This window comes from Ammospiza nelsoni, chromosome 20 (assembly GCF_027579445.1).
Source record: "Ammospiza nelsoni isolate bAmmNel1 chromosome 20, bAmmNel1.pri, whole genome shotgun sequence".
Taxonomy (NCBI): Eukaryota; Metazoa; Chordata; class Aves; order Passeriformes; family Passerellidae; genus Ammospiza; species Ammospiza nelsoni.
Window position 1 is genome coordinate 6143127 of NC_080652.1, and position 24348 is coordinate 6167474.

At 55.8% G+C, this 24348-nt stretch overlaps 4 protein-coding genes across 5 annotated transcripts in view; all 4 read left to right on the plus strand.

The window, feature by feature from the left end:
• Window positions 1-11002, plus strand: part of EEIG1 (estrogen-induced osteoclastogenesis regulator 1) — a 36492-nt gene extending 25490 nt beyond the window's left edge. For both annotated transcript variants that reach the window (XM_059486494.1, XM_059486495.1), the window contains exons 7-12: window positions 1745-1899; window positions 2996-3100; window positions 3363-3555; window positions 3727-3848; window positions 4963-5032; window positions 5932-11002. In XM_059486494.1, the coding sequence (XP_059342477.1) occupies window positions 1745-1899; window positions 2996-3100; window positions 3363-3555; window positions 3727-3848; window positions 4963-5032; window positions 5932-5977 (691 nt within the window). In that variant the 3' untranslated portion in view covers window positions 5978-11002. The remainder of the gene's footprint in view (window positions 1-1744; window positions 1900-2995; window positions 3101-3362; window positions 3556-3726; window positions 3849-4962; window positions 5033-5931) is intronic.
• Window positions 11003-11880: 878 nt separating this feature from the next.
• On the plus strand, window positions 11881-14858 carry DPM2 (dolichyl-phosphate mannosyltransferase subunit 2, regulatory). The gene is made up of 4 exons (XM_059486477.1): window positions 11881-11909; window positions 12633-12722; window positions 14019-14121; window positions 14400-14858. The coding sequence occupies exons 1-4, from the start codon at window positions 11907-11909 to the stop codon at window positions 14456-14458; spliced, it is 255 nt and encodes an 84-aa protein (XP_059342460.1). The 5' UTR covers window positions 11881-11906; the 3' UTR covers window positions 14459-14858.
• Window positions 14859-16596: 1738 nt separating this feature from the next.
• Window positions 16597-18870, plus strand: ST6GALNAC4 (ST6 N-acetylgalactosaminide alpha-2,6-sialyltransferase 4). The gene is given in 6 exon segments (XM_059486347.1): window positions 16597-16785; window positions 17014-17193; window positions 17328-17442; window positions 17445-17739; window positions 17875-17982; window positions 18065-18870. Coding segments are annotated over 6 exon segments (900 nt in total). The 5' UTR covers window positions 16597-16773; the 3' UTR covers window positions 18255-18870.
• A 584-nt stretch (window positions 18871-19454) lies between these two features.
• On the plus strand, window positions 19455-22834 carry ST6GALNAC6 (ST6 N-acetylgalactosaminide alpha-2,6-sialyltransferase 6). Its single transcript, XM_059486670.1, is given in 10 exon segments — window positions 19455-19903; window positions 20392-20469; window positions 21605-21717; window positions 21886-21995; window positions 21997-22020; window positions 22022-22186; window positions 22188-22223; window positions 22225-22292; window positions 22457-22564; window positions 22645-22834. Coding segments are annotated over 10 exon segments (1341 nt in total).
• Window positions 22835-24348: the final 1514 nt, after the last annotated feature.

The window sequence follows — 24348 nt, forward strand, 5'->3', positions numbered from 1 at the left end:
AGCTTTCACTTGAGGCCAACTCCTGTAGATCTAATTTTAGGAGCTAGCTTGGAGTGCATAAATTAGCTCAAATTCATGTTAAAAATGCTGCATGATTTTTGGTAGATTTGTTTTTTAAGTGGCTTTTCATAGTGCTGCAGTATTTTCTGACACTTCTGAACCCAACATCAGTGTCATCTGATTCTGAAGAATTTCTGCTTCAGAACAAAGTGTAAATATAGAAGTTTTGAGTATCTTAAACCATAACTTTATAGCAGTAACAGATGTTCTAAATCTAGGGTGCTGGGATGTCTGGCAATGATGTCTTACAAAAATACCTGTTGCTCCTTTGCAATGGAAGCAAGTCCCACTCTAAGAATGCCTGAAATTACACAGAATAGGATATGAATATCCATTTAATGTAAGTAGGTTCAGTCTGAAAGTCAAACCTAATTTTCTTGAAGGATTTTTGCAGTCATTCCCACTTTTCCCTTTTATGTTGATGATGTGCAAATGTCTAAAAATAGAAACTTTGCATGTGGAATAGTCCTTGATCAGTGGAGCTTCTGGTAAATGACACTCATTAGAGGGTTAGGCAGGAATTAAACTGTGCTGGGAAATCACTTCCAAGCACTGATTTTTTGCAGCACTCCATGAACCTTCTCCTGCTGGGCCTGTTGAAAGGGGCAGAGCAGCTGAGCTGACAGAGCAAGGGGCTGCTCCCACAGTTGCTGCAGGAACAGTTTGCTTGCTTAAGGTTGTAAAAGCCTTAAAAACCTGTGCAGCCAAGTCCCCAAAGCACCTGGGCGCATGCAAATCACTGATAAGGTGATTAAGGAAGGTTTTTTTTTCCTGGTGAAGGCATGCTGTGAGTTTCCTGAAAGCTTTATTGCCATTCAGCTGCCCACATTAAATATTCTGCCTTCCAAAATACTGCAGAGATCCCCTCTCATGTAACATCTTCCCTCAGAGCTCTGAGGGAGACAAAAGGTTTTATTTCTCACTCCTCACTTAAAAACCATAAAATGATTCTTTAGTTCCAGTTCAGACTTGAGGCTGCAGAGAGAGGTTAGGGCTCCAACAGGAATATTCACTTTGCCACGCTGCACATGCTGTGGCTTCCACCCAAAAGCACTTCTGGAGGAAGGGAGGGGGCTCCAGGCACTCACAGATCTGCCCTGCAGTCAGCATTTACAAAGGGATGTTGCAGGCTCACAGAATAACCAGAAAAATAATTCTGACAGCTGGAAAAACACTTTAGTTTCACTGAAAAGGAGTTTAATAGCCAGTTTAAAAAGGGAAAGGTTATTTGATTGTTGTAAAAGTGCTCTCATAAGGGGGACAGGGTTGCTGGGATAAAAGGTTTCATTTTGGCCAAAAAGGTGTAAGAGAAAGGAAGCTGGACTTGAGAGTGGGACAAACTGGTTCCTGTTTGTGGAGCCAGCTGGGCATGGACACATGCTGGGGGTGAAGGGCAGCTCTGGATGTGTCCTGGAGCACAGTGCAAGTTCTAAACCTGCTGTCCTATATAAATGAATAAATGGCCCCTTTTTGCCTTAATTTACCTCAAAAATTTGTTTTTTCTTGTATTACAGTCCAAGGTAGGGACCACACCAGTCTTGCATGTGGGCAAACAAAACCCAAGATCCCATTGGAGCTGCTGGTCAGAGGGCTGCCAGCTTCCCCCTGCTGACAAGGGTGGGATGGACAGAATGATGCCTGCTCCCTGCCTGGCTGTCTGTAACCTCCTTCCCTTCTATTCCAGGCCTCCTTCCACTGCCAAGTCCATCACCATCCCAGGGCAGGACTCCACTCTGCAGCTGACCTGCAAGGGCGAGGGGACCACCAGCAGCAGCAGCAGCTCCTCCACCATTGGCTCCCTGCGCCAGGCCAAGCCAAGAACTGCCATCCTCAGCTCAGGTCTGAATGCCCACCCTGCAGCCAGGCCATGCCTGGCTCTGCCTGGACATTCCTTGGTTTTTCCCAGCAGTTGCAACCACAGAAACTCTTTAATTTTTCATGTTTTCCCACACCCATCCTCAACCCTCATTGCTCATTCAGAATATTGAGAATAACAAAGCCGTCTAAGTGTAACTGAGGAAGGTTGAATATTTGCCACGTGCATATTTCTGTTAGTGGAGATGAAGCAATTTGTTCTTTTTGCTGGGGATTTAATAATTCATGCACTGCACTCATCCCTGCTTTCCACTGTGTTCAGTGATACTTACCATTGTTCTGCCCTCAGCTATTCTGTTGCTCACTTATCTTCTAGAAAAGTTCCTCTGAAGGTTTTAGAGGTTGGTTTAAGGTCTAGTGGCCTTGTTCCAGATGCTGATGCAGTTCTTTGCCTTCTGTATGAGCCTGTTTTCAAGGGCACTGCATTTTCACATCAGTTTTTTTCCTTCCCAGCACATTCCAAATGTGCAGGCAGATACGCTGCACCAAAATAGCACTGGAGTCTCATCCCCTCAGTTGACAGAGCACGTGGTGCAAGTGTTGTTCTTAAAAAGCTGGCTAATGTGTTACATTTGTGCACTTCTGGATAAGCTTCCTGCAGGAGAGACAAGCAGGGCAAAGGAGCAGGGTTCATGCTGAAGTGTCTGTAGCAAATTCAGAGATTATTTAAATGGTGCAGGCTCTCTCAGAAGTAATAGAAAGAGAAAGGTGCTAACAGAAGCACCCAGAGGTTGAAATATTTTACTGCCAGTGGCCATGTGATGCTTACTTAGCTTGATGATTTTAACTATGGATAGTTTCAGACACTACTTGTCCTTCTAGATGCTACAATCCCCCAGAGATGTTTGTAAATTCACGTGTTGGATAGAAACAGTGATAAACTTGACAGAGCTCACTGTGGTCTTTCCTATTCCCTGGGTATTTCTAAGCCCTGTGCTGGCCTTTACAGCAGGACTCTGGCCAGTAGACTGCCCTTTCCTTGATCTGTCATCCCAAGATCAGTCTTCCCTCCCAGTGATCAGTGGCTGTGGTGTAAGCAGTGTCCTCTTTTCCTTGGCAGGTGTCCCAGAGGAGTCAGATCAGAACCTGTCCAGCCCGGAGGAAGTTTTCCACTCAGGGCACTCGCGGAACTCGAGCTATGCCAGCCAGCAGTCCAAGATCTCTGGTAACCACTGATCCACACAGCTTCTGCCATCCCTTTTCCCCTTTTCCTTCCTGCAGCAAGCCCCTGTGAGAGAGATTTGCAGCCATCTCTCTCTGTAATACTCATAATACCAGCCTCCTGCTCAGTCTCTGCTGATGAGCTCACAGATGTCTGAACCTCTGTGTGCAGGGGCAGAAGTGCTGCTGTGGAGCTCCCTGCCTGTCTCCTGTGCTGCCAGGAGTGGGAGCAGCAGCAGCTGAGCTCTGTGCCCCTGTGTTGGCAGGTTACAGCACGGAGCACTCCCGCTCCTCCAGCATGTCCGACCTGACCCACCGCCGCAACACATCCACCAGCAGCAGCGCCTCGGGGGGGCTCAGCATGACTGTGGAGTACCCTGAGGGGGGAGAGAGGGAGCACAAACTGGAGAAGCCACCTCGGCCCCCCAGACCACCCCTGCTGCTGGACAGACCCTCCCGGTGAGTGACAGTGCAGCAAAGACTTTTTGCTCTGGGAAGGAGACAGAACCTGCTCCTTTGTCTCCAGGCAGCAGTGGAATTGTGGCCACTGTGGCAAGCAAAGCAGGGCAGTATGCAGAAGTCTGTGTCTTGAAAAGCTGAGTAGGTTTGTCCTGGATTTCCTCTTGCCAGGAGGAAAAAGGATTCAATGGAGAGTCACCCAACGCGAGTGGATGACACCAGGATCGATGCTGATGACATAGTGGAGAAAATAATGCAGAGTCAGGACTTCACAGATGTCAGCAATACTGAAGGTGAGAGGAGAAGCCTCAGAGGGGATGTCTGGGTTGTTCCTTTTGCAGGGCTGCCAAGTGTTTACAGTCAGATCTGATCTGCCATGGGCTCCCTTCTCCTTTGACAGCTGTTTGCCTTCAGTGCTTGCTGGGTGTTTCTGTGGTAGATAAACCATGTGGGTTTGAGAGCTGCACATGTATTTGCAGATAGCACTTGCTGTTGTTCCACACATGAAGCAGAGATTGAATAGTAGCTCAGACATGCAGGGAGAGAGAGGAAAAACACTGATTCTTAGCACAGTGGAGATGAATTGCATCAGCTGTCTGCACAGCTCCAGTGGCCTTTGTCCAGGGTCATGCCAAGGGTATTTAGCAAAAGAGGAGAGCACAACTGGAGGGAAGCAGCACATCTCTACAGAAACATGGTTTACCATGTGCTGGTGATCAGGTCTGTTGAAAAGCTTAAGAAGGAGTTTTCTCCATTGCAGTCACAGCATCTGTTAGGAGAGAACTAATAATGTAACTGCTTTTGTTTTCAGTTTCATTTTCTACTTAAGCATAGAAATTGACCTCTAATCTGATTTTTTTTATCTGAGGTTTTCTGTTAAGTTTTAGACTGAGCCTAGCTTGTTATCTGTGCTTCATTAATTTACCATTAGTCACCTTAAATTGCTGCACATGGCAGCACTCTTATCATGTGGGGAATTATACCTCACTCAGTGTGGGTTAGAACCAGACTGAATGCAGCTGCCTCTCCCCAGCAGAACAGGCTGAGTTTCTCCTCCAGTGACTCTACCAAAGCAGTGTGAGGCCCCACATCTAATTTGTTCAGATGTGTATAAGCTGACCAAGAACTTGCATCAATGGAATTGCCTTAAAAGAAGCAATGACTGAATTAATATCTCTGCCTCTATTCTTCCAAAGCTGCGTGTTGTGGAGGTTTCCCTTTGGAGCAAGGAAAGGGTTCCCAGGGGCTCCATGACTGTGGGAGCACCACCAGAAAGTGTGGATGTGCATCTGCTGAGACACAATTGTTCTGTGCTGATTGTGTGTCTGGGAGGGGAGTTCCTGGCAGCCTCAGCAGTTCTGGATTTTGATGTCTGATTTCTCTTTTGATTTCCTTTTCTGTCTGCAGACAGTAACCTGAGGTTGTTTGTGAGCAGAGATGGAACAACTACACTGAGTGGTATTCAGCTGGGAAACAGGTAGGTTTCCCAAAAAGCTGGCAGCCAGAGAGGCTCCAGAGAGATTTGTGGGCTCTGTACCTAGGAAACTTACACTTTTTGCTGCAGGAGAGATTTCTAAACATCGTGTGCTACGTGGTGACTTTATTCCACATTAACAGCCTTGGGATCCCTTTGGTGGCAGGCTGCAGTTGCACTCGAGTATGAGTGCAGGTCTCAGCAGGAGCTCAGAGGGATAATGGGATCCTGGTTGCTAGACCCAGGAACAGAAGTGAGGAGTGAAAGGACAAAATGGTAGAGGCTGGTTCCCGTTTGTTCCTGAAGGAGGAGCTTTGCCTCCTGCTGGCCCGCAGCAAAACTGCAGCAGAGCAGCGTTTATTGTCCCTTCTCTCTGCCCCTTATTGTCCCTTCTCTCTGCCCCTTATTGTCCCTTCTCTCTGCCTCTTCCATAACCATCGAGGGCTTGTTCTCTCATTAAAGCCTTCTGAAGCAATAAAACTTTTTCTTGCCACTACAGCACTTAATACAGCTCTTGGCCAGTTGTGTTTGAGGCTTTGTTGCATCTTTCCATTGAATTAAAAAGAGCAGTAATGGTAATGCAAAGATGTATCAAGCTGGAAACAAAGCTGGGAGCGCAGCAAAGCCAGGCTGGCTTTGTTCGGGGTGGGATACTCCCCCTTTGCTGTGTCTGTACAGAAGGGTTTGTGTGTCACACCCAGCCCTCTCCAGGGCTCTGTTGCTGATTTGCCACCTCTTTATCCCCTCTGTATTCCAAGGATTGACTTCCCACAAGGCTGACTCGTTACTGGCAGTGTTCTGAGTGGGCTTAGATGATGTTTGAGAGTGGAGAGCTCTGAATCACAGCTTGGTTGCTGAAATGACTGGAAAATAACCAGCCCCTCTCCCCCTCTGCTCCCCAGGGTCTCATCTGGAGTTTACGAGCCAGTGGTGATTGAAACCCACTAAATGTGAAGAACAGGGTAGAGCTGCTGGACACAGGCCCCCTACCCAGTCTGCTGCCACCTGGATGCCAACCTTTACCTCTCTTCATGCAGCATTCCAGAAGGGATTTCTCCACACCCCTCCCTGTACGTTTGCACTGCAGAGCTACTCCGAGACCACTCCAGAACATGCACTTTCCCTGCATTGGCATTGTCCTTCTCTGCTTCCTGGTCCTCCCAGTGCATGCCTTTCCCTGCTCCTGCTCAGACACGAGGTGTCTGTGGGATTTATCCTTGGGCTAGTCCCAGAGGATGTTGCTCATCTGCATCCCTCGTTCCACCCATTCACTTGCAGCAGGGGACATCTCAGTTTCTGTCTCCCCAAAACTTTGGGTTATACCACTGTGAACTCTTCAGACCACTGGGGGTGGGGGAAACCATTCTAACCAAACCCAGAGCTGCTTGTTGGGGACATGGTGACATGGCCACTTGCAGGATGCTTTATTCCATTGACTCTGCAAGGGAACATCACCTCCCAAGGCAATGGTTTTACTGAACAAGGTATGCTGTGGTGTACACTTCACCTTCCTATCCTCACATCCCCAAACAACATCTTCTCATAGGAAATACTTGCCAAAAGTGCATTTCAGAAAACTCTACTGCAATCCAGCTGGGAGTTGGTGAACGGTTCAATGTGAGTGCTCATCACACCACTGACTGCAGCAGCCCTTCCACTGCTGGGCATGGAAGGGGGTGTTCATCAACTAGCATTAGCAGGAGCACTTTAGAGCTTATAGATTTTACCTGGAGGAGGCTTCTACTCACTATTCCAGGAGTTTAATCTGTGTTTGCTGGACTGATTCAGCAAATAGTCCTGTTGGAGCTTGGAATACAAAGCCTCTTTCTTCTTTTTGTTTTTTTTTCCTTGTTTCATTGGCTCAGGAAGGGAACTGCCCTTCTTGGACTGTGAAAAGAATCTTGTCTGACAGCCCTTCCCTGGGCCAGAGCTGGATGCAGTTGACTGCAGTGGTTTCTATTGTGAGGTGGTGATGTCAATTGCCTCTCTTGGCCTGGGCCAGTAAGGGATTTGGTGTTGCTTGGCCTTTCTTATCTTGTCAGCAGAGATCTGTGCCTGTGCTGGTTCCTTTTGGGGCTGGGGAGAAGCCACTGTCTCTGCCTTCAAGGGTAGAAGGGGTGTTTGCTGCTGCATTAACCACAGCAGCTGTTCTGACCTGCTCTGTGGTGAGTGAACTCTTGTGACAAGGCTTCAAAACTGTTCTCTGGTTATCTTTCAATTGCTCTTCTTTGGGTTTGGTTTCTGCAGTCGTTTGACACTTTTCCCTGCAGTGTGTGGCAGAGATGTGCATCCCTTTCAGCTCCCACTTGGAGATCTCTCCTGGCAGCTGAATTTCCAGCGAGGATGTGGGCAGGCTGTGCTTGCAGCCCTCCCTTACAGAGCCCCTCAGCTGATAAGCTATTTCTGTGTGCTGCCCATTCCTCTTTTGCCAGTGTTCTGTGGCAGCCATGCCCTCTGCAGGACCTGGCTCCCTTCTGGCACTTGTGGCTGTGTGTCCAGGCACACACTCACTGCTCAGCAAGGAAAGGCTTGTAACTGATCACGTTGTTCAAATTCTGAGTTATTGTAAAGCCTCTTTTAAAGGAGGAAAAAAAAAAAGCATTAACTGTGGTCTCTTTGGCCAGAATGCATGCAGATGAGCTGCTGGAAAAGGGAATCTGGCAGAATGAGAAACAAGGAATGAAAGGGCCTTGATTTAGCTTTTTTTTTTTTTACCCTTCTAGCTAAGGATGCTGCATGGGGAGGGTGCTCAGCAGTGTGGTAGAACTATACAGTTGCTTACTCTGTTTTGATGGTTTCTCTCTTGGAGTCAAGAGGCTTCTTTCTGTGTTTGGACAGACCACATATAGGATATGCATCTTTTCCACCCTTTCCCTCAAAGGGATAATTCCCTTTGAATTAGGGTAAAAAGGGAATACAGACAACACCTTGGTTTGGTTTAACATAGGGGAAAAGTGTTGGATCTTTTTGAGACTGTCTAGAACAAAAGCTCTTTCACACTTGCTAGGTTTTTTTTTTAATGGTGATCTCTTCTTCATTCAGCCTGGGTAGGTTTGGCACTCGCAGGCTGCTGAGCATCCTGCCCTGTTCCTGGGGTGCCACGTGGCTGCAGGAAGGACAGAACTGTTTGTCTTTCTGTCTCCCTGGGGCAGTGCCAGAGAGCCAGGCCTGGCCTGACCGTGTGCTCAGGTCAGGGTGAGGGCAGGAGGAGGCTCTGCCTCTCTGTGGCTGCTCTGCCTCTCTGTGCATGGCCCTGCAGGGCTGAGAGCAACTCTGGCTGCTCCCCAGGGGCCAACAAAGCCCCTCAGGAAATCAGATCCAACCAGGACTTGAAAGGAGCAAGCATAAGCCAGGAAAGAGGCTAAAACCCAGCTCATTTTGCTGCTTTGCTTCTGTTCCCATGAGGAACAATGGCAGTCACTGTCAGAGCAGTTGGGATCCCAGAGCATTCCAGACTGGGCTGCTCCGAGGCACTGGCAGCTTGGCATGTCAAGAAATCACTGGGACAGAGGAGGAATATCTTCCAGCAAAGCAGGAGAAGCAGTTGAGCTTTTGAGAGCACTGGTCTCTTCTTCCCAGCTGGCAGAGGCATAACCTGCTCCATCACATCACTGTGGCCAAGCTGGGCATGGCTTTGGCTTCTCTCCAGTGGCTTGGCACATCACTGCTTGCATTTCTGATAACTGTGTCCCATAGGGCGTTTCCTCCTTGTCTCCACGTTAGTCCCTCCACAGATTCTGATCTTTGTGTGGCTTTTTAGCTCCCCTGCCCCTGGTTTTCAGTAAGTAGTCCTGGTCATCCAGCCTTGTGCAGCACGGCTGGGGGAGCTGGAGCAGGCGTGCAGGGAGGGAGGGAGGAGCAGTCTGTTCCTGTTTGTAGATCCCGTGCAGAGCTCCAGCACAAGCAGTGCCCAGCAGTCCCTGGGCAGCACCTGAGCTGGTGGCTGTGGGATCCTGGTCCCACACACTCACTGCTGCCTCAGGAAGCTGCACTCATGAGCACTTTTTTCCTTATGGCATCCCTGCTGCCTGCTCCTTGTTGGACTTTGAACATTTAAGAAGTGAATCAGTTTCCAGACCCAAACCGCTGGCTAGTTTCCTTTGGGTTTTTCTTTTTTGTTGTGAAGTTTATGGATTTTTTTTTTTTTATACAAACCCAGCAGGCTGGTGTTTTTGTTTTTTTTTTTTTTTTTTGACTGCATTATTGTTTCATTGATATTTTATTTCAGGGGGGGCTTAGGGGGGGAATGTTCTTCCCCACATTGTTCCCCTTCTCAGGGGATTCAGAGGTGGCTTAAACAAGTAAAAGAATCTTATTGGCAAGACTCTGCATCCCCTGGGGCTCTGATGCTGACGAGCAGAGCTGCTCATGCCTGGCTGGCCCTGGAGAGCAGAGCTGGCTCTCTGCTTCAGTCTTGGGATCAGGCAGAACATGTGAGCTCTGCTCCTGGTTTCCAGACCTTTAGTTGGTGGAAGCACATTGCAAAGCGTTAGGAAATTCAGTGTAGCTTTTTTACTAACTTCTTTTCTTTTTTTAAAACCAATATAAAACTGAGTGTCCAGAAGAATAGGTTTAGTCATTACTTGGTGAAGGAGATGGATTTCAGTTGGAAATTGTGATGGGAAAAGGGAGGAGAAGGATGTTGCTCCCTCATCATCATCTTTTGCATGGTCAGCACTTTAAATGGGGGCCTCGTGCTGTTCTGACCCTTGGAGTGATGGGCAGCAGGCGTGTGATTTCTCCCCCCCTCATTGCCACATCACTTTGCCCCCTGCAGAAAGGTTAACAAGCCCTTTTAAACGCTTGCTTCAGTTTTTAGAGGGTTCCAAACCAGGTGGAGGCCTGAAGAAATAGTATTTCATTCTCATCTGAATAGGAGGGGTTGACTTTTTTATTTATTTTGTCGTTGCTGTTTCTTTTTAAGCGGGTGGCAGTGCAGCTGGTCTCTGCGCTGCTGCCGGGAACCTCTGGGAAAACCTCACTCCAGGTACGCTAGAGCACCACAGTGAAACCCCTCCTGGTGAGGGGCTCCCCTGCCCTCCTGGCTGCCTTACCTGGGGGTGCAGCCCCCCCTGGACCCCTCCTGCCCCTCCCTGCTGCCCCACCTGGTCTCTAGCTGAGCTCTTGCTCTGGTGACCGCGCCCTTTGGACAAGGCCAGTCCCCAGGGACAAGTTCCTACAAACTCTGCCTGGTTGCAGGTGTTTGTCCTTGAAAAGCCGCTTTCCCTGGCTGTGGGCAGGGATTGATGAGTGCAGAATTCCCCCCATTTCCCTGCTGAGAGCTGTGTCCATCAGCCCTCTCCCTGCGCCCCCCATCCCGCTGCCCGCAGAGCAGCAGGAGTGGAAACCTGGGAAATGAAAAGGAATTTTGGGATGAAGCTCTGAGCGAGGGATGAGCCTGGGAACTTGCCTCAAACACGTGGAATAATGGTAGAGCCCGTATTTTTGTGGGGGGAGGGAGGGGAAGGGGAGATCATGTTTTATTTTCTTGAAAGTGAATTGAGCTTGGTGACCTTCGGCTGAGGCGCACTCGATTTGTATCAGATTCTATAGAGAGATGGCTGATATTTTTGGAAAGGGAATGGGTCTATGCAAACTTCCAAAATTGCTTGAAAGATAGTTTAACATTTTTTTACTTTGAAAAATCTAAAGATAAATCTAACTTTTGTCTTAAAGCAGAAGTGCGTTTAGAAAGAGAAGCTACTTCCACTGCTCTATTTTGATGATGATTCTTGGAAAGTTTGGGCTGGAGGGAATGACTATTTTTCACCATTTCTATCTTGCTCCTCTAGTTTTTTTGTTTCTTTTTCTAACGGAATGCTGTGCCGTCTTTGATTCAACAGATCGTGTTTGTATTTTCTGTATTTGGTTCCTAATGTAGAGAAATAACAAATATATGAGGAAATCAGTATAATGTCAAATGTTGTTATGGTTTGGGGAAAAAATAAAGGTTTTTTTGGTACTTCGCACTGATTCTTTTTGCTCTGTTTCTTGTTTTTAAATGCTGTGGGGTGAGAGGGGCATGCTTGACCTAAATGGTTTGGTTTTGGGATGTCGGGATGGCTGGGGCTGGTGTCAGGATCACCAGCCCAGGTCCGGGCACGGGTGCTGGATGCAACCAGAGGGCCGGGTCCGCGGGTGAAGGCAACGGCACCGGGAGCAGCAGGAGCGCGGAGCGGTGACAAGGAGCCCTCCGTTAACGGGGTGCTGAGCGCTGCTCTCCCGCGTTCCCCGGGCCAGCCCCGCACCCGGACCATCCTCTCTGTCCCGTTCCCGTTCGGTTCCCGCCGCTCTCTCTGTCCCGTTTCCGTTCCGTTTCCGCCGCTCTCTCTGTCCCGTTCCCGTTCCGTTCCCGCTCTCTCTGTCCCGTTTCCGTTCCGTTCCCGCCGCTCTCTCTGTCCCGTTCCCGTTCCGTTCCCGCCGCTCTCTCTGTCCCGTTCCCGTTCCGTTCCCGCTCTCTCTGTCCCGTTTCCGTTCCGTTCCCGCTCTCTCTGTCCCGTTCCCGTTCCGTTCCCGCTCTCTCTGTCCCGTTCCCGTTCGGTTCCCGCCGCTCTCTCTGTCCCGTTTCCGTTCCGTTCCCGCTCTCTCTGTCCCGTTTCCGTTCCGTTCCCGCTCTCTCTGTCTCGTTTCCGTTCCGTTCCCGCCGCTCTCTCTGTCCCGTTCCCGTTCCGTTCCCGCCGCTCTCTCTGTCCCGTTCCCGTTCCGTTCCCGGCCCTTTCGCGGCTCCGGGAGGTGACGGAGCTCGGGGCGGGGCCTGGTGCGCGCCCCGCCCACCACCGCCTCTGATTGGCCGCTGACGGGGCGGGGTTAGCGCACCGCTCACTGATTGGCGGCCGCGCCGGAAAGGCGGGACCGGCGGGGAGGAGGCCGGGGCGCCATGGTGAGTGCGGGCCCGGCCCGGAGCGAGCGGGACCCCGCGGCGGGGAGGGCGGGGAGGATCGGTCCGCTCCCTGCTCGGCCCCTGCTCGGCACGGGGGGCTTGGGCCGGATCGCGGCCCGGAGCCCTGGCCAGGCTCCCTGACTGGAGGGACTGGGCCCGGCCGCCGCCCGGGAGTGGCCCCCGGGATGCGCTGTGTGAGCCGGCTCCGGGAGCTGTGACCGTGTTCACAGGGGTCTTAGGATGAGGGAAGAAATGAAGATCTGACTCCGTGTTTCAGAAGGCTGATTTATTATTTTATGATATATATATTATATTAAAACTATACTAAAAGAATAGAAGAAAGGATTTCATCAGAAGGCTGGCTAAGAATAGAAAAGGAAAGGATGATAACAAAGGTTTGTGACTGACTGAGACAGTCCGGACAGCTGGGCTGTGATTGGCCATTAATTAGAAACAACCACATGAGACCAATCCCAGATGCACCTGTTGCATTCCACAGCAGCAGATAATCATTGTTTACATTTTGTTCTTGAGGCCTCTCAGCTCCTCAGGAGAAAAAACCCTAAGGAAAGGATTTTTCATAAAATGTGTCTGTGACAGGGCCTGGCTGCTCTTGGTGCATCACCCCTGGCCGTGCCCCTGTCCCCGGTCACACTCCCAGCCGCAGAGCCCTGATCTGCTCCGGCCCCAGCGTGGTGATCCCGCTCTGTGTCTCCCTTGCAGGCCACAGCGACGGACCAGCTGGTTGGGTTTGGCTTGGTCGCCTTCAGCCTCGTCCTCTTTGTTTACTACACCCTCTGGATCATCGTTCTGGTACGTGGCTCCTCTGGCCAATATAATCCCAGTCATTCCATTCTCAGGTGTTTCCCCGCCCTTTGTTCAGGTGATGATGTGGCTGTGTGCCCAAAGGACTCGACTTCTGGGGTAAAAATGTCAGGGCAGATCTTCCTCTGTGTGCTGGCACTGTCCTTGTCCCATCTGGGTGTTCCTGGCCTTGCCTGGGCAGGACCAAACATTGATTGTGGTGCCCAGCTGCTCTTCTAAGCCAGGCTGACCCAGCCAGGGCTGCATGAGCCACTGGGAAGAGCTGAAGCCTGGCCCTGATGGAGGTGTAGTCATCAATGGCCACATCCTCCAGATTCCTGGTTCTGGTGGGAGATGACAGAGGGAAACATAGAAAGAGACAAATCTTAACAAATCTGGTAGGGAGGACACGAGTTTGGGGAATGCAGGGCTCTGGGAAAATGAGGCTGCCCATTTCTGGGGACACATCAGCTGAGCTCACTGGTGATTTTCTCCCTGGAAAGAAACTTCTCCCCACGAGCTTTCCAGGTGTGAGAGGCCAGGTTCAGCCTTGGACTAATGTCTGAACTCCCACCAGCTTCCCCTCCAACTCCAGGGGGTTTGAATTCCCCTCTTGCATTGCTCACTGTGCTGCCCAGTCCATGTCTGTGCTCCCAGTCTTTGTCTGTGCTCCTGGCTTTCCCAGATCTGCAGGAGCATTCCCATCCTCACAGTGCTCCCAGAGCTGCAGGATTATTCCCATCCTCACAGTGCTCCCAGAGCTGCAGGATTATTCCCATCCTCACAGTGCTCCCAGAGCTGCAGGATTATTCCCATCCTCACAGTGCTCCCAGATCTGTAGGATTATTCCCATCCTCACAGTGCTCCCAGATCTGTAGGATTATTCCCATCCTCACAGCATTCCCAGATCTGCAGGATTATTCCCATCCTCACAGTGCTCCCTGGTGTCCAGAGCCTTCCACGGCCTCAGCACGGGGATCCTGCTGGGATAACCTGGAGCAGAGCTGGTGCCAGCTGCTCCCTCCTGCAGAGGGACAGGGATTTGCTGCTCTGCACCAGCAGCTCTGCCCACCCCAAACCCCTGGGGCTGTGGGACTCAGTGCCAGCCCCAGAGCCCCCTCTCCTTGTCCCCTGAACCCCAAACCTTCACTGCCCACCCACTCTTATCTCTGTGGCCGAGCCTCCTGCAGGTCTGGGCACCTTTTTCAGCCATCTCACCCCAGACATTCCCATGTTTGTCCCAAACCCTCGAGGCTGCCCTGGAGGTGTTGTGGGCACCTGCTGACCCCCTGTGTGTCCCTGCAGCCCTTCATGGACAGCGACCATGGGATCCACCAGTTCTTCCTGCCTCGGGAATACGCAGTTATCATCCCCGTGGCAGCCGGGCTGCTGCTGCTGCTATTTATAGGTGAGAGTTGTTTCTGTGCTTCTAATTAGAAACTTCTAAATTAGGAAGAGAGAAGAAGGTTGCTGGGGTTTAGTTAATGTGTGACACTCACAGCACTCTCTGTGGTTACTGTTGCAGCTTAGCCTGGCACGGGGGCTGTGTTTGTGTGTGATTTTTGGCTGTTTGAACCTCTGGAGAGCAGAATTTTCTTGCTCTCTCTGCTGAGATTCTGTTTCTCATTGCCAGGTGTTGTGGAATTAAAAGTTTCCTAGCTGAATTGGTTCTCTCTGTCTTGGCAGGTGTTTTTATAATGTTTGTCATGTGGAAGAGCAGGAAACACACCAAGAAATCAGACTGAAGGCCCAGCTGAGGAGATGGGGAGGTGCCCACGCTGCAGCATCACAGCCAGGAAAAGAATTTTCCTGCAGCTCCAGGCAGACATCTCCAAGGTGCCCAGCACTGAGCTGCTCCCACGTTCCCTCCTGCAGAGACTAAACCTGTAGTTTACAATTCACTGACCAAAGACAAGCAGGATTCATCCAAGGCTCATCAAGTGAGGGACCAGAGCCTGGGCTGAGGGAGCTGCTGCCCAGCTGGGGCTGCCCTGCCCACTCTGGGCACTCCTTCCCTTCAGCTCTGGCTCAGCCCAGTAGTTTGTTCCTTCTGGGAATTTTATTTAAAAGTTTACCTACAGTTTGTGGGGTTTTTTTTTATTCAAGTCTGAAAGGAGAGAAATGACACTTTGGGTTTGGAAAGGACAGGTTTGCCTTCTCCATTTGATTCTGGAAGGGCTGATCACGGTGCTGGGGGCTCATGCCCTTCTGAAGAGGGTCTCCTGTGAGGCTGGGTGTGCAGGGGGTGCAGAGACAGTGCTGCCCTGTGTGTCCCACCCAGCTGAGGGGTGGGGAGGAGATGTCCTGGACCACGGGGAGGTGCTGGGTGTGGTTCCCACCACAGCTCTCAGTCCTGGCTGGGTTCCTGCCCTGGGTTTCTCCATGTGCCAGCCAGGCTGGGGCTGAGCAGGCAGTGTGGTGGCAGTGTCCTTCCCCAGGGGTTTTCCTCTCCTGGGCCATGGCAAGCAGGACCACCCTCAATAAAGGTCTGCAAGGTCTCACTCCCTGTCCTCTGCCGTGCCAAGGGGTGCCACAAGCCTGCCAGGGTGGGCTCAGCTGCATGGCCCTGGCAGTTCATGGCATTATCCTGCTGAAAAGTCCTGCTGGGGAGGTCAGGCAGGCAAGCACCAGAGACAACCTGGCCAAAAACGCTGGTTCTGCCCTGCCTGGGGCTGCTGCACCCTGCCTGGGGAGGGCAGATCTGGGGCACTCTAACCCTTCTTGTATGTACTGTGAGCTTCCTGCCAGCAGCACGTCCCACAGTGGGGACATCCCATCCTGCCTGGGCTGGTGCTGGTGGCTTGGGACACCCCGAGGGCCACAGCTGAGCCTGGCTGCAGGAGCCAGCAGCGGGGCCAGTGGTGAGGCTCTGCCTGGGGTTTGTTTCCAGCTCTTGCAGAGGCTGCCAGGCCGTGCTGAGCTGTCGAGCCCCTTGCTGCCCTTCCTGCTGCTCACCTGCAGGCTCAGCCCATCCCTCAGGGCTGGTTTTGGGCTGGGCAGAAGGAAGCAAAGAGTGGAAGAATTCCCTGGTGACTGAGCAGCTGTTGGTGTGACCTCTCCCTCCAGCCTCGCTTCCTGTGCAGGAGCCCAGTGCTGTCCCTGTCACTTCCTCTGTGCTCCCAGGCCTGTTGAGGACATTGGGGGCTGGTTTCATCTCACGTTTCTTTATCTCCAGTGGGAGAAATCCGATGCCCCCCCCAGGCCAGCAGGCAGCTCGCTCTGGGGACACTTCCCATGGGTGCTCTGCGGCCTGACCCGGTCAGGAGGGGCTGCAGGTGATGGGCAGCCCCTGGGGCCATTGGGTGGGCTCTGGGCTGCCTCACCCGCCCTGCTCCCACTCCTGAGCCCATCCCGGGTCCTCGTGGTGTCCCCGGGCTCAGCGGGAGCCGCGGTGCAGGAGGTGAGAGAGCCCAGGGCACGGGGAGGCTGCGGGAACCCGAGCGAGAGGGGAAGGAGCCGTGGGCTCTGGGCTGCCGAGGCACACGGCGGGGCGAGCGGCGGGGATCGGCACCGGGACACACGAGCTGGGCGCGCCGAGCACGGGCACGGCGGGCGCGCCCCCGAGGAGCGGGGTCGCGGGGCGGGGCGGGGGCGGTCCCGGTGCCGGTTCCGGCAGTGCCCGCTCGGCTCCGCCCCCCGCGGCCCGGCAGCCCCGCTCCGGGCGGGATGCGGGAGCGGCCGGTGGAGCCCGGCTCGGTGAGTGGGGCCGGCACCGCGAACCGGGGATGCCGTGCCGGGGAGACCCCCCGGGCCCGAGCCCTTCCCGGCGGGGCGGCACCCGCGGGGCACGGGGTGAACGGCACTCGGAGGGCGGAACGGCACACGTGGGGCACGCCGGGGAATGCGAATGGGATGCGGGGAGGGATCCCGGTAATAGCCTCGGGGGGGTCCCGGCACGAGGCGTGGAAGAGAACCCCGGGCGCTGGGGACCGGGGCGATGTCGGCAGCCAGATCCCGGATCCCGGGTGCCGCCGCTGAGCCCGCTCCGCTTGCAGGGTGCGAGCCCCCGCCCTGCCGGTGACCCCCGGCGCCCGCCCGGGGATCCGCCAGCCCCCCGAGCATGAAGACGCTGGTGAGTACCCGCTGGGCAGGGGCGAGGGGCCGGGGGGCTGAGCCCGGCTGCTGCCGGTGCCGCGGGCGGCACGGAGCCCGTAGGGCACGGAGTGAGCCGGGCCCGGCACCCCGCACACCTCAACACCCTCCGAGGGGCAGCTCCCCCGTGGCCGCGGGGTACCGCGGTACCGGCACGGGGCCGGTGCTCGTGGGCCGGTCCGGAGAGCTCCCCCCGCTCTGCTCCCAGGTCCGGCTCTTCCTCACGCTGGTGTGCGCGGCGGTGGCGGCGGTGCTGTACATCCTGCTCGGCTCCCGCAACCCCGTGCAGCGCTGCTGCTCGGCCCCGGCGCTCCGGGACAGCCCCGCCACGGCCAGGGCTGACAGCGTCCGCAGCTTCCCGGGCTACAGCCGCGTTCCCGACGGGAAGGTGCGTGCGGATGGGGCAGCGCTGGGGCAGCTCGCCCCACCTGTGCCTCAGTTTCCCTGACATTTGGGAAGGGCGGGCAGGGGCTGTGGTGTATCCTGGAGGGAAGGAGGAACTGACGGTGCCTCTCCCCACAGCCGCTGGAGCGAGCGCGGTGCCGCCAGTGCGCCATCGTCTCCAGCTCGGGGCAGATGCTGGGCTCGCAGCTGGGCCAGGCCATCGACGGGCAGGAGTGCGTCCTGCGCATGAACCATGCCCCACCACCGGCTACGAGCAGGACGTGGGGGCCCGCAGCACCATCCGGGTGGTCTCACACACCAGCGTCCCGCTGCTGCTGCGCAACCAGCCCTACTTCTTCCAGCAGTCTCAAGAGACCCTTTACTTCATCTGGGGGCCAGCAAAAAAGATGAACAGGGAGAAGATGGGCTCAACCTACCAGGCTCTGGTCAAGGTGATGGAGAGGTACCCCCAGCTGCAGATCTACACCCTGACTGAGGAGAAGATGACATACTGTGACGATGTCTTCCAGAATGAGACAGGGAAGAACAGGTACTGCTGGCTCCTGAGGTCAGGAGGTCTCATTGGGTCCCCCTCATGTACCTGTCCCCCATCAAGCGCCCGTAGTGGTGGCACTGCCACCCGAGGGGGTGCCACCCACTCCAGTGTGACCACAATGCCTTGCAGGATGAAATCCGGCTCCTTCCTGAGCACGGGCTGGTTCACCATGATCCTGGCCATGGAGCTGTGCGAGCAGATCTGTGTCTTTGGCATGGTCAGCGACAGCTACTGCAGGTGTGGAGGGGTGGCAGGGACAGGTGTGGGGTGTTCTAGTGTCCCCCCAAGTCCCCACACTCACCCTGTGCCCTCCTGCCAGGGAAAAGAACCACTCCAGCGTGCCGTACCACTACTTTGAGAAGGGCAGGCTGGACGAGTGCAGGATGTACCTGACGCACGAGCAGGCTCGGCGCGCCGGGCACCGCTTCATCACCGAGAAAGCCATCTTCTCCCGCTGGGCCAAGAGGAGGAACATTGTCTTCAACCACCCATCCTGGGCAGGCAGGTAGGGCACTGCCACGGCGTGAGGCAGCAGGAACCTCGGCGGCAAGGCAGCTCTCCTCCTGCAGCAACACGTCCCAGCTCTGCCGGTGGCACGGCTGGTTACCTCCTGCCAAGCCCTGGAGCAGAGAGTCTCCTTCTCTGCACAGCAGTGCCTGTTTCCCAGCTGGTGGATGGGCTGGGAACCCCCTCTTGGTACATGATGGGCATGAGCTGGACCCATGCAGCCCCACCAACTCCAAATGTCTGCCTGGATGGAGCCAGGGAGATCTGGTTTTCTGCTCTCTCTACTAGGAGGAATATTTAATGCAGGATTAGACGTGGTGCTGGACTCCAGCAGGACATGGGGCAGAAATGCTCAGCCCTGCCAGGGCCACAGACCTGTGCCTCTCACAGGGACGAAGCTCTACTGTGTTCCTTGCCCCACCTGTACCCTCTGGACAGTGCTGGGTGTGGGGTGCAGGCACCTGGATCCAGGCTCTGCCTTCTGCTGCTTGGTGCCTGCAGCCCCTCAGCTGGAAACCCCGGAGCCACCTGTGCCCTAGGGGCTATGAATTGCCTTGTCACAAGTGTCCTTGGATTCAGACCAAAGCAAACATGGCCATTAAAATTGTTTTTAATTCAGTGGTGCCCCTTGCTGTGCCCCTTGTGGCTGCAGGACAGGACAGGGAGTGAGGGAGGGGGGACACTCAACACCTCCTCACAGGCTGCCAGGCTATAAATAAGAGGGGGAGGTGACAAGGGGGTAGAGCTGAGCCTAAACTTGGAAAAGGGTGCTGAAAGCAGTTGAGGTTATTTGGAAACCAGCAGCTGCATCTCTCAGGATGGGTGCTGGGTCTGGGGATCCTCAGTCCCACAGAGCTCAGTGCTGCTGGGCTGTCACAGGGCACTGGCAGCTCCCATGTCCCTGGGGAGATGGGACAGGCCATGGTGGTGCATGGCCCTGAGCCCACAGCAGCCCTTTGAACACGTAAACAGATGCCACATGTTTGAGGTGCTGTCTGGGGGACCAGGGGTGACAGGAGGAGTAGAGATTAGGGGTGCAGTGAGGAGCAAGTGGTGCAGAACTGGGGGTGCTGCCAGGGCTGCTTCCTGCAGGGCAGTGCAGCACAGGAGCTCACACCTGCCACCTCAGCTTCCACAGCCCTGCACAGAGCAAGGCATCTCCGGCACAGCGGGGCCAGAATCGCTCTGGACACGGGTCAGGGATGCAGGTCCCTGCCAGCGGTGGAGCTCTCCCCGTGCGCCACGAAACCTCCCCGAGCGGGGCCCTGAGCTATGCGGGGGAGACCTCGGCATGCCAGCAATGCGGGCAGGCACGGCGGGCTGCTCCTGGCACGGGCAGCGCTGCCGCTGCCCATCCCCGCTGCCCGCACCGGTGCCCTCGGGGGATCAGTCCCGGTCTTTCCCGGCGGCTCTCCCGATCCCGGGAGGGCAGCACTAGATCTCCCCGGGATCGGGAGGGCGGCACTAGGACCCGGCGGTGCTCGCCCATCCCGGAGGGTGGCACTAGGACCCGGCGGTGCTCCCGATCCCGGGAGGGCGGCACTAGGACCCGGCGGCTCTCTCCATCTCGGGAGGGCGGCACTAGGACCCGGCCTGGGCGGCGGCGGCGCGCTCGGTATCGGCAGCGCTATCAGCAACGGCAGCGATATCAGTAACGGGCGCGGTAACGGTACCGGCATCGGCAGCGCTATCAATATCGGCAGCGATATCGGTATCGGCAGCGGTACCGGAGCGCTCTGCGGGCCGGAGCGGCCGGTGGAGCTCGCGCGTCCCCGCCGGGCCCGTTCAGCCGGTGCAGGGGCGGAACGCGGGGGGGAAGCGGCCCCTGCCCCCGGGGCCGGTACACGGGGGATGGAGGGGCAGGAAGGGCCCGGGAATGGAGGGGCAGGAAGGTGCGGGAATGGAGGGTGGGAAGGGTCCGGCTCCCTCCCGTACGGCCGGGGGCGGGGGATGCTCCCCGGGGCGGGGGAAGACTCGCCCGTAGGAGCGGCGGGAGGTTCGCGCCCCGGGCCGGGCGGGTTTTCCCTTCCCGGAGGGTTCGCATCCGGGGCTGGGGGACCCCGGCGGAGGAGGGCCCGGCTCTGGAGCAGCCTTTTCCCGCAGAGCGACGATGTGAGCCCCGGTGCCGGCATGGCCGAGCCCGCCGGAGGGCCCGGGCAGCGCCCGCCGCCCGCGGGGCGCAGGAGGTGACGGACTCCCCATGAGAGCCCCCGGCAGGCGAGGTAAGGCCGCGGGGACCCTCCGGGGGTGCTCCACATGGCCCGAGAGCTGCAGGAGCGAAGTGGGGTCCGGCAGTGGGGGTCTCACAGTGTCCCAACCTTTGCACAACGAAGCCCCTCAGCATCACCGCACCGGCCTGGCCTGGGCGCCCCGGGCAGGCTGGGTACCTGCTGGCACCGCCACCGGCCCTGAGAGCGTTCCGAGGTGTCAGCTCCCCCCAGGGGTTGATCTCAAGCTGTTGCATAATTTTCCGTGTGACAATTAGTAAAGAGGAGGCTTCAGTGGGTTTTAATTTCCATTTGCTTGGAGCGTTCCAGGAATGGCTGGGGCTCACTAACAGGGCTCCCAGAACTAAACTGGGTCAGTCCACTTGGAGTGGAAGTTAGAGTTGGTTCTGGGGATGCAGAGTACCTGCATGTCTGCTGGATGCAATCCCATGCATGCACTGAGTGGGGTGAGTGGGTTCCTTCCATTCCCTCCTGATCCAAGGCTCCTGTGGCGGTGGTTTTAATGGAATTTCACTGCACGAGCAGCAGGTTGACCCTCCCTAACCCTGCGGTTTGAGCGGTTTCATCCGCACGAGGGGAGGATAATCCTCCCTGGACAGAGCTTAACGTGGGGATTCCCCAGGCTGGGTTTGGCCTCTTCCACACCCCGGAGTCTGCCCAACCCCTGTCAACAGCATTTCTTTCCCCCTCGTAAATTCTCGTACAATCCCTCGTAAATGGGGATTGTTCTCCTCTTCAGAGGGGGACCTGGAGACTTGTCCTGTGTACCTGTACCCCCACCAGCCTGGCATGGGGATGATGGGCCAGACTGGGGGCGACCACACGCCTTGCAGGGCCAGGCTGGAATGACCACACGCCTTGCAGGTGCTCGCGGGTCGCCGGCGATCGCTGTGTGCTGAGGCTGGCACAGAGACATGAGAGTGGCAGCACGGTGAGTGCCAGAGAATCCCCTCAGGGCCCTCCTGTGGACAGCAGGCACCCTGCTGGAGGTGCCTTGGGAGAGGGGTGGATGCACCCCCGCGGGTGGGGGCAGCGGCTGACGCTGTCCCCCCGCCCGCAGAGGCCAGCGCGCCGCCGCCCTGGGGGGTCCTCTTTGCCCTGATCATGTTGCTGATCATCTACAGCTCCGGCAACGGGAGCGAGGTGTTCCCCTACAGCCGCCTGCGGGGCAGAGCCCGCCGGCCCCCCGACCTCAAGAAGTGGGGGGTGAAAAGCGGGTACCTGCCTGTGTGCGGGAAACAAGGTACGGGCCTGGGCAGCGGGGCCGGGGCTGAGCGGTGACACAGGGGCTGTCCCTCTGCTGGCATCCTGCCCAGCTGTCCCCTCCCGAGGACAGCGGCTCCGCAGGGAACAGTGCCCTGCCCACGGTGACACCAAAAGTCACCTGCTGACAGCATTTATCATCACCAGACCCTGACAGCCCGCTGCCACCAATGCGTCATTGTCACCAGCTCCAGCCACCTGCTGGGCACCCACCTGGGCACGGCCATCGACGGGGCTGAGTGCACCATCCGCAATGAACGACGCTCCCACCACGGGCCTACAGTGCTGATGTGGGTAACAAGACCAGCTTCCGTGTGGTGGCCCACTCCAGCCTCTACCGTGTCCTCAAGCGGCCCCAGGAGTTCGTCAACAAGACCCCGGAGACCATGTTCATCTTCTGGGGGCCGCCCACCAAGATGCAGAAGAGCCTCCTGAAGATCATCCCAGCGTGTCTGCGCCTCCTTCCCCAACATGACAGCCCTACGTTGTCTCCCCCGGCCGCATGAAGCAGTTTGATGAACTGTTTCGGGGAGAGACAGGGAAGGACAGGTACCTCAGAGCCACCTCTTGTGCTGTGCCCCCTTTTCTGCAGGTTCCCAAGACAGAGCTGACTCTCAGAGCTGCAGCATTGAGCTGGGGGGTCCCTGAGGCACACTGGGGACACTGAGGGGTTCCATTATCCACATCACCTCACTGTTGTTTTTCCTCCCCAGGGAGAAGTCTCGCTCGTGGCTCAGCACTGGCTGGTTCACCATGGTGATTGCAGTGGAGCTGTGTGATGCCATCCACGTCTATGGCATGGTGCCACCCAGCTACTGCGGGTGAGGAGACCCCCATGCCCCCACCCCAGCCCCCTGACCCCACCACGGGGCTCACCCCACGTTTCTGTGCCCCCTGCAGCCGCCACCCCCCCACCCCGCCGCCTGCCCTACCACTACTACGAGCCCAAGGGCCCCGACGAGTGCACGACCTACATCCACAACGAGCGGAGCCGCCGCGGCAACCACCACCGCTTCATCACCGAGAAAAGGGTCTTTGCCAGCTGGGCCGGCCTCTACAACATCACCTTCTCCCACCCCTCCTGGACCTAGGGGCTGCCCCACGCCTGCTGGGCAGCTGGGATGGATGGGGGGTCCCCTGCATCCCCCTGGCAGTGGTGGGATCAGGCGCCACAGGACCCGCTGCTGTTGTGCGTGGTGGCTCCTGGCACCTGGGATGTGTTGGGTTTTGAGCTGGGTTTTGGGGATCAGGTGGTGAATGTAAAACTTGGGGTGTCCCCCCTCCATGTGCAGGATACTTGGGGGTGATATCCTGCCCCATCCTGGTCCATGCACACTGCAGCCCCTGTGAGGCTCTAAGGGGGTTCGAGGTCCCCTCAGCTCAGTTTTGGTTTGCAAAGCTTCTGGGGTCACCACAGAGACTTTCCCCCAACTGTCTGGGTGAGGAGACCCCTCTTGGAGCTCAGCCCAGCCCCTCATTCCCGTCCTGAGTCATCCTTCCCACAGCAGAACCCCACAGTTTTTGCTGGGACCCCACAGGGGTGACATTACCACCCTCCCTGTCCCAGCACCCCAAAAACACCAGCCCCTCCCAGCACCGCTGTGCCCCACACTGCCAAAACCTTTTCTAACTGAAAGATGGGATTTTTGGGAGCTTTTTGGAGGTTTTGGCTTTTTTTCTCCCCACTTCTAATCCTGGGGTTTCTACTGAGGTTTCCTGGATGAAGGAGTGAGCAGGGGCTGTTCATTAGTGGAAACAAAGCGCCAGCAGCTGCTTATAAACAATTTAGAAGTGGGCAGGTAGTGGGGGGCAGTGGTGCCTCTTGGCACCCTGTGACTGGGACAGGACTTTGTTATTAATTTCTCAGCAGCAGAGAAGCTGATCTGGGGAAAGCACCTAAATATGGCATGTTTGGGTGCTGAGCCTTGGCAGGAATCCATTCCTCAGTTTCCCTGTGGCTGGGGTTTTGGGGGGCTCAGTGCTGGGGGAAGCAGTGGGGCATCCATGTTTTGTAATTGTTTGTACAGGAATAAATATTGCTGCAGTCTGGTACCTTGAGCCTGGCTCTGGACGGGTTTTTGGGGATGATGGCAGTGACCCCAGCAATACTGTCCCCACTGGGCACTCAGGTGACCAGCATGTCCAGGTGGGATCCATGTCCAGTCCCTCACTGACTCCAGCTCTGACAGTGACAGGTGACACCTGAGACCCCTCCAGCTTGTGTCACCCCCAGCCAGGTGCCCTGGGGTCACAGGGTCTTGGAAAGGGGTCTCTGCAGCCACAGAGGAGGAGGAAGGGCAGGTGAGTGCCAGGACTGGGAGATCACCAGCGCCTGGCTAAGGTTTGGTGGCACAGAAGGGCTTTGCCAAGAGATGGGCACAGAAAGGAGCAGAACCATGGCACTCAGCCTGGTCTGGCACATCCTGGCAAGCTGTGGAGGGGCAGCTGCTCACACACAGATCACTGATCAAACAGATCACCCCAAATTATGGGATAAACAGCACCTGCAACCACGGAAGCTCCTCTTCCCCCTGCTGAATTCCCCAGAGGAATTTGAGATAAGATAAAGGTGGTGCTACCGTCCGAGCATTACCTCAGATTAGGG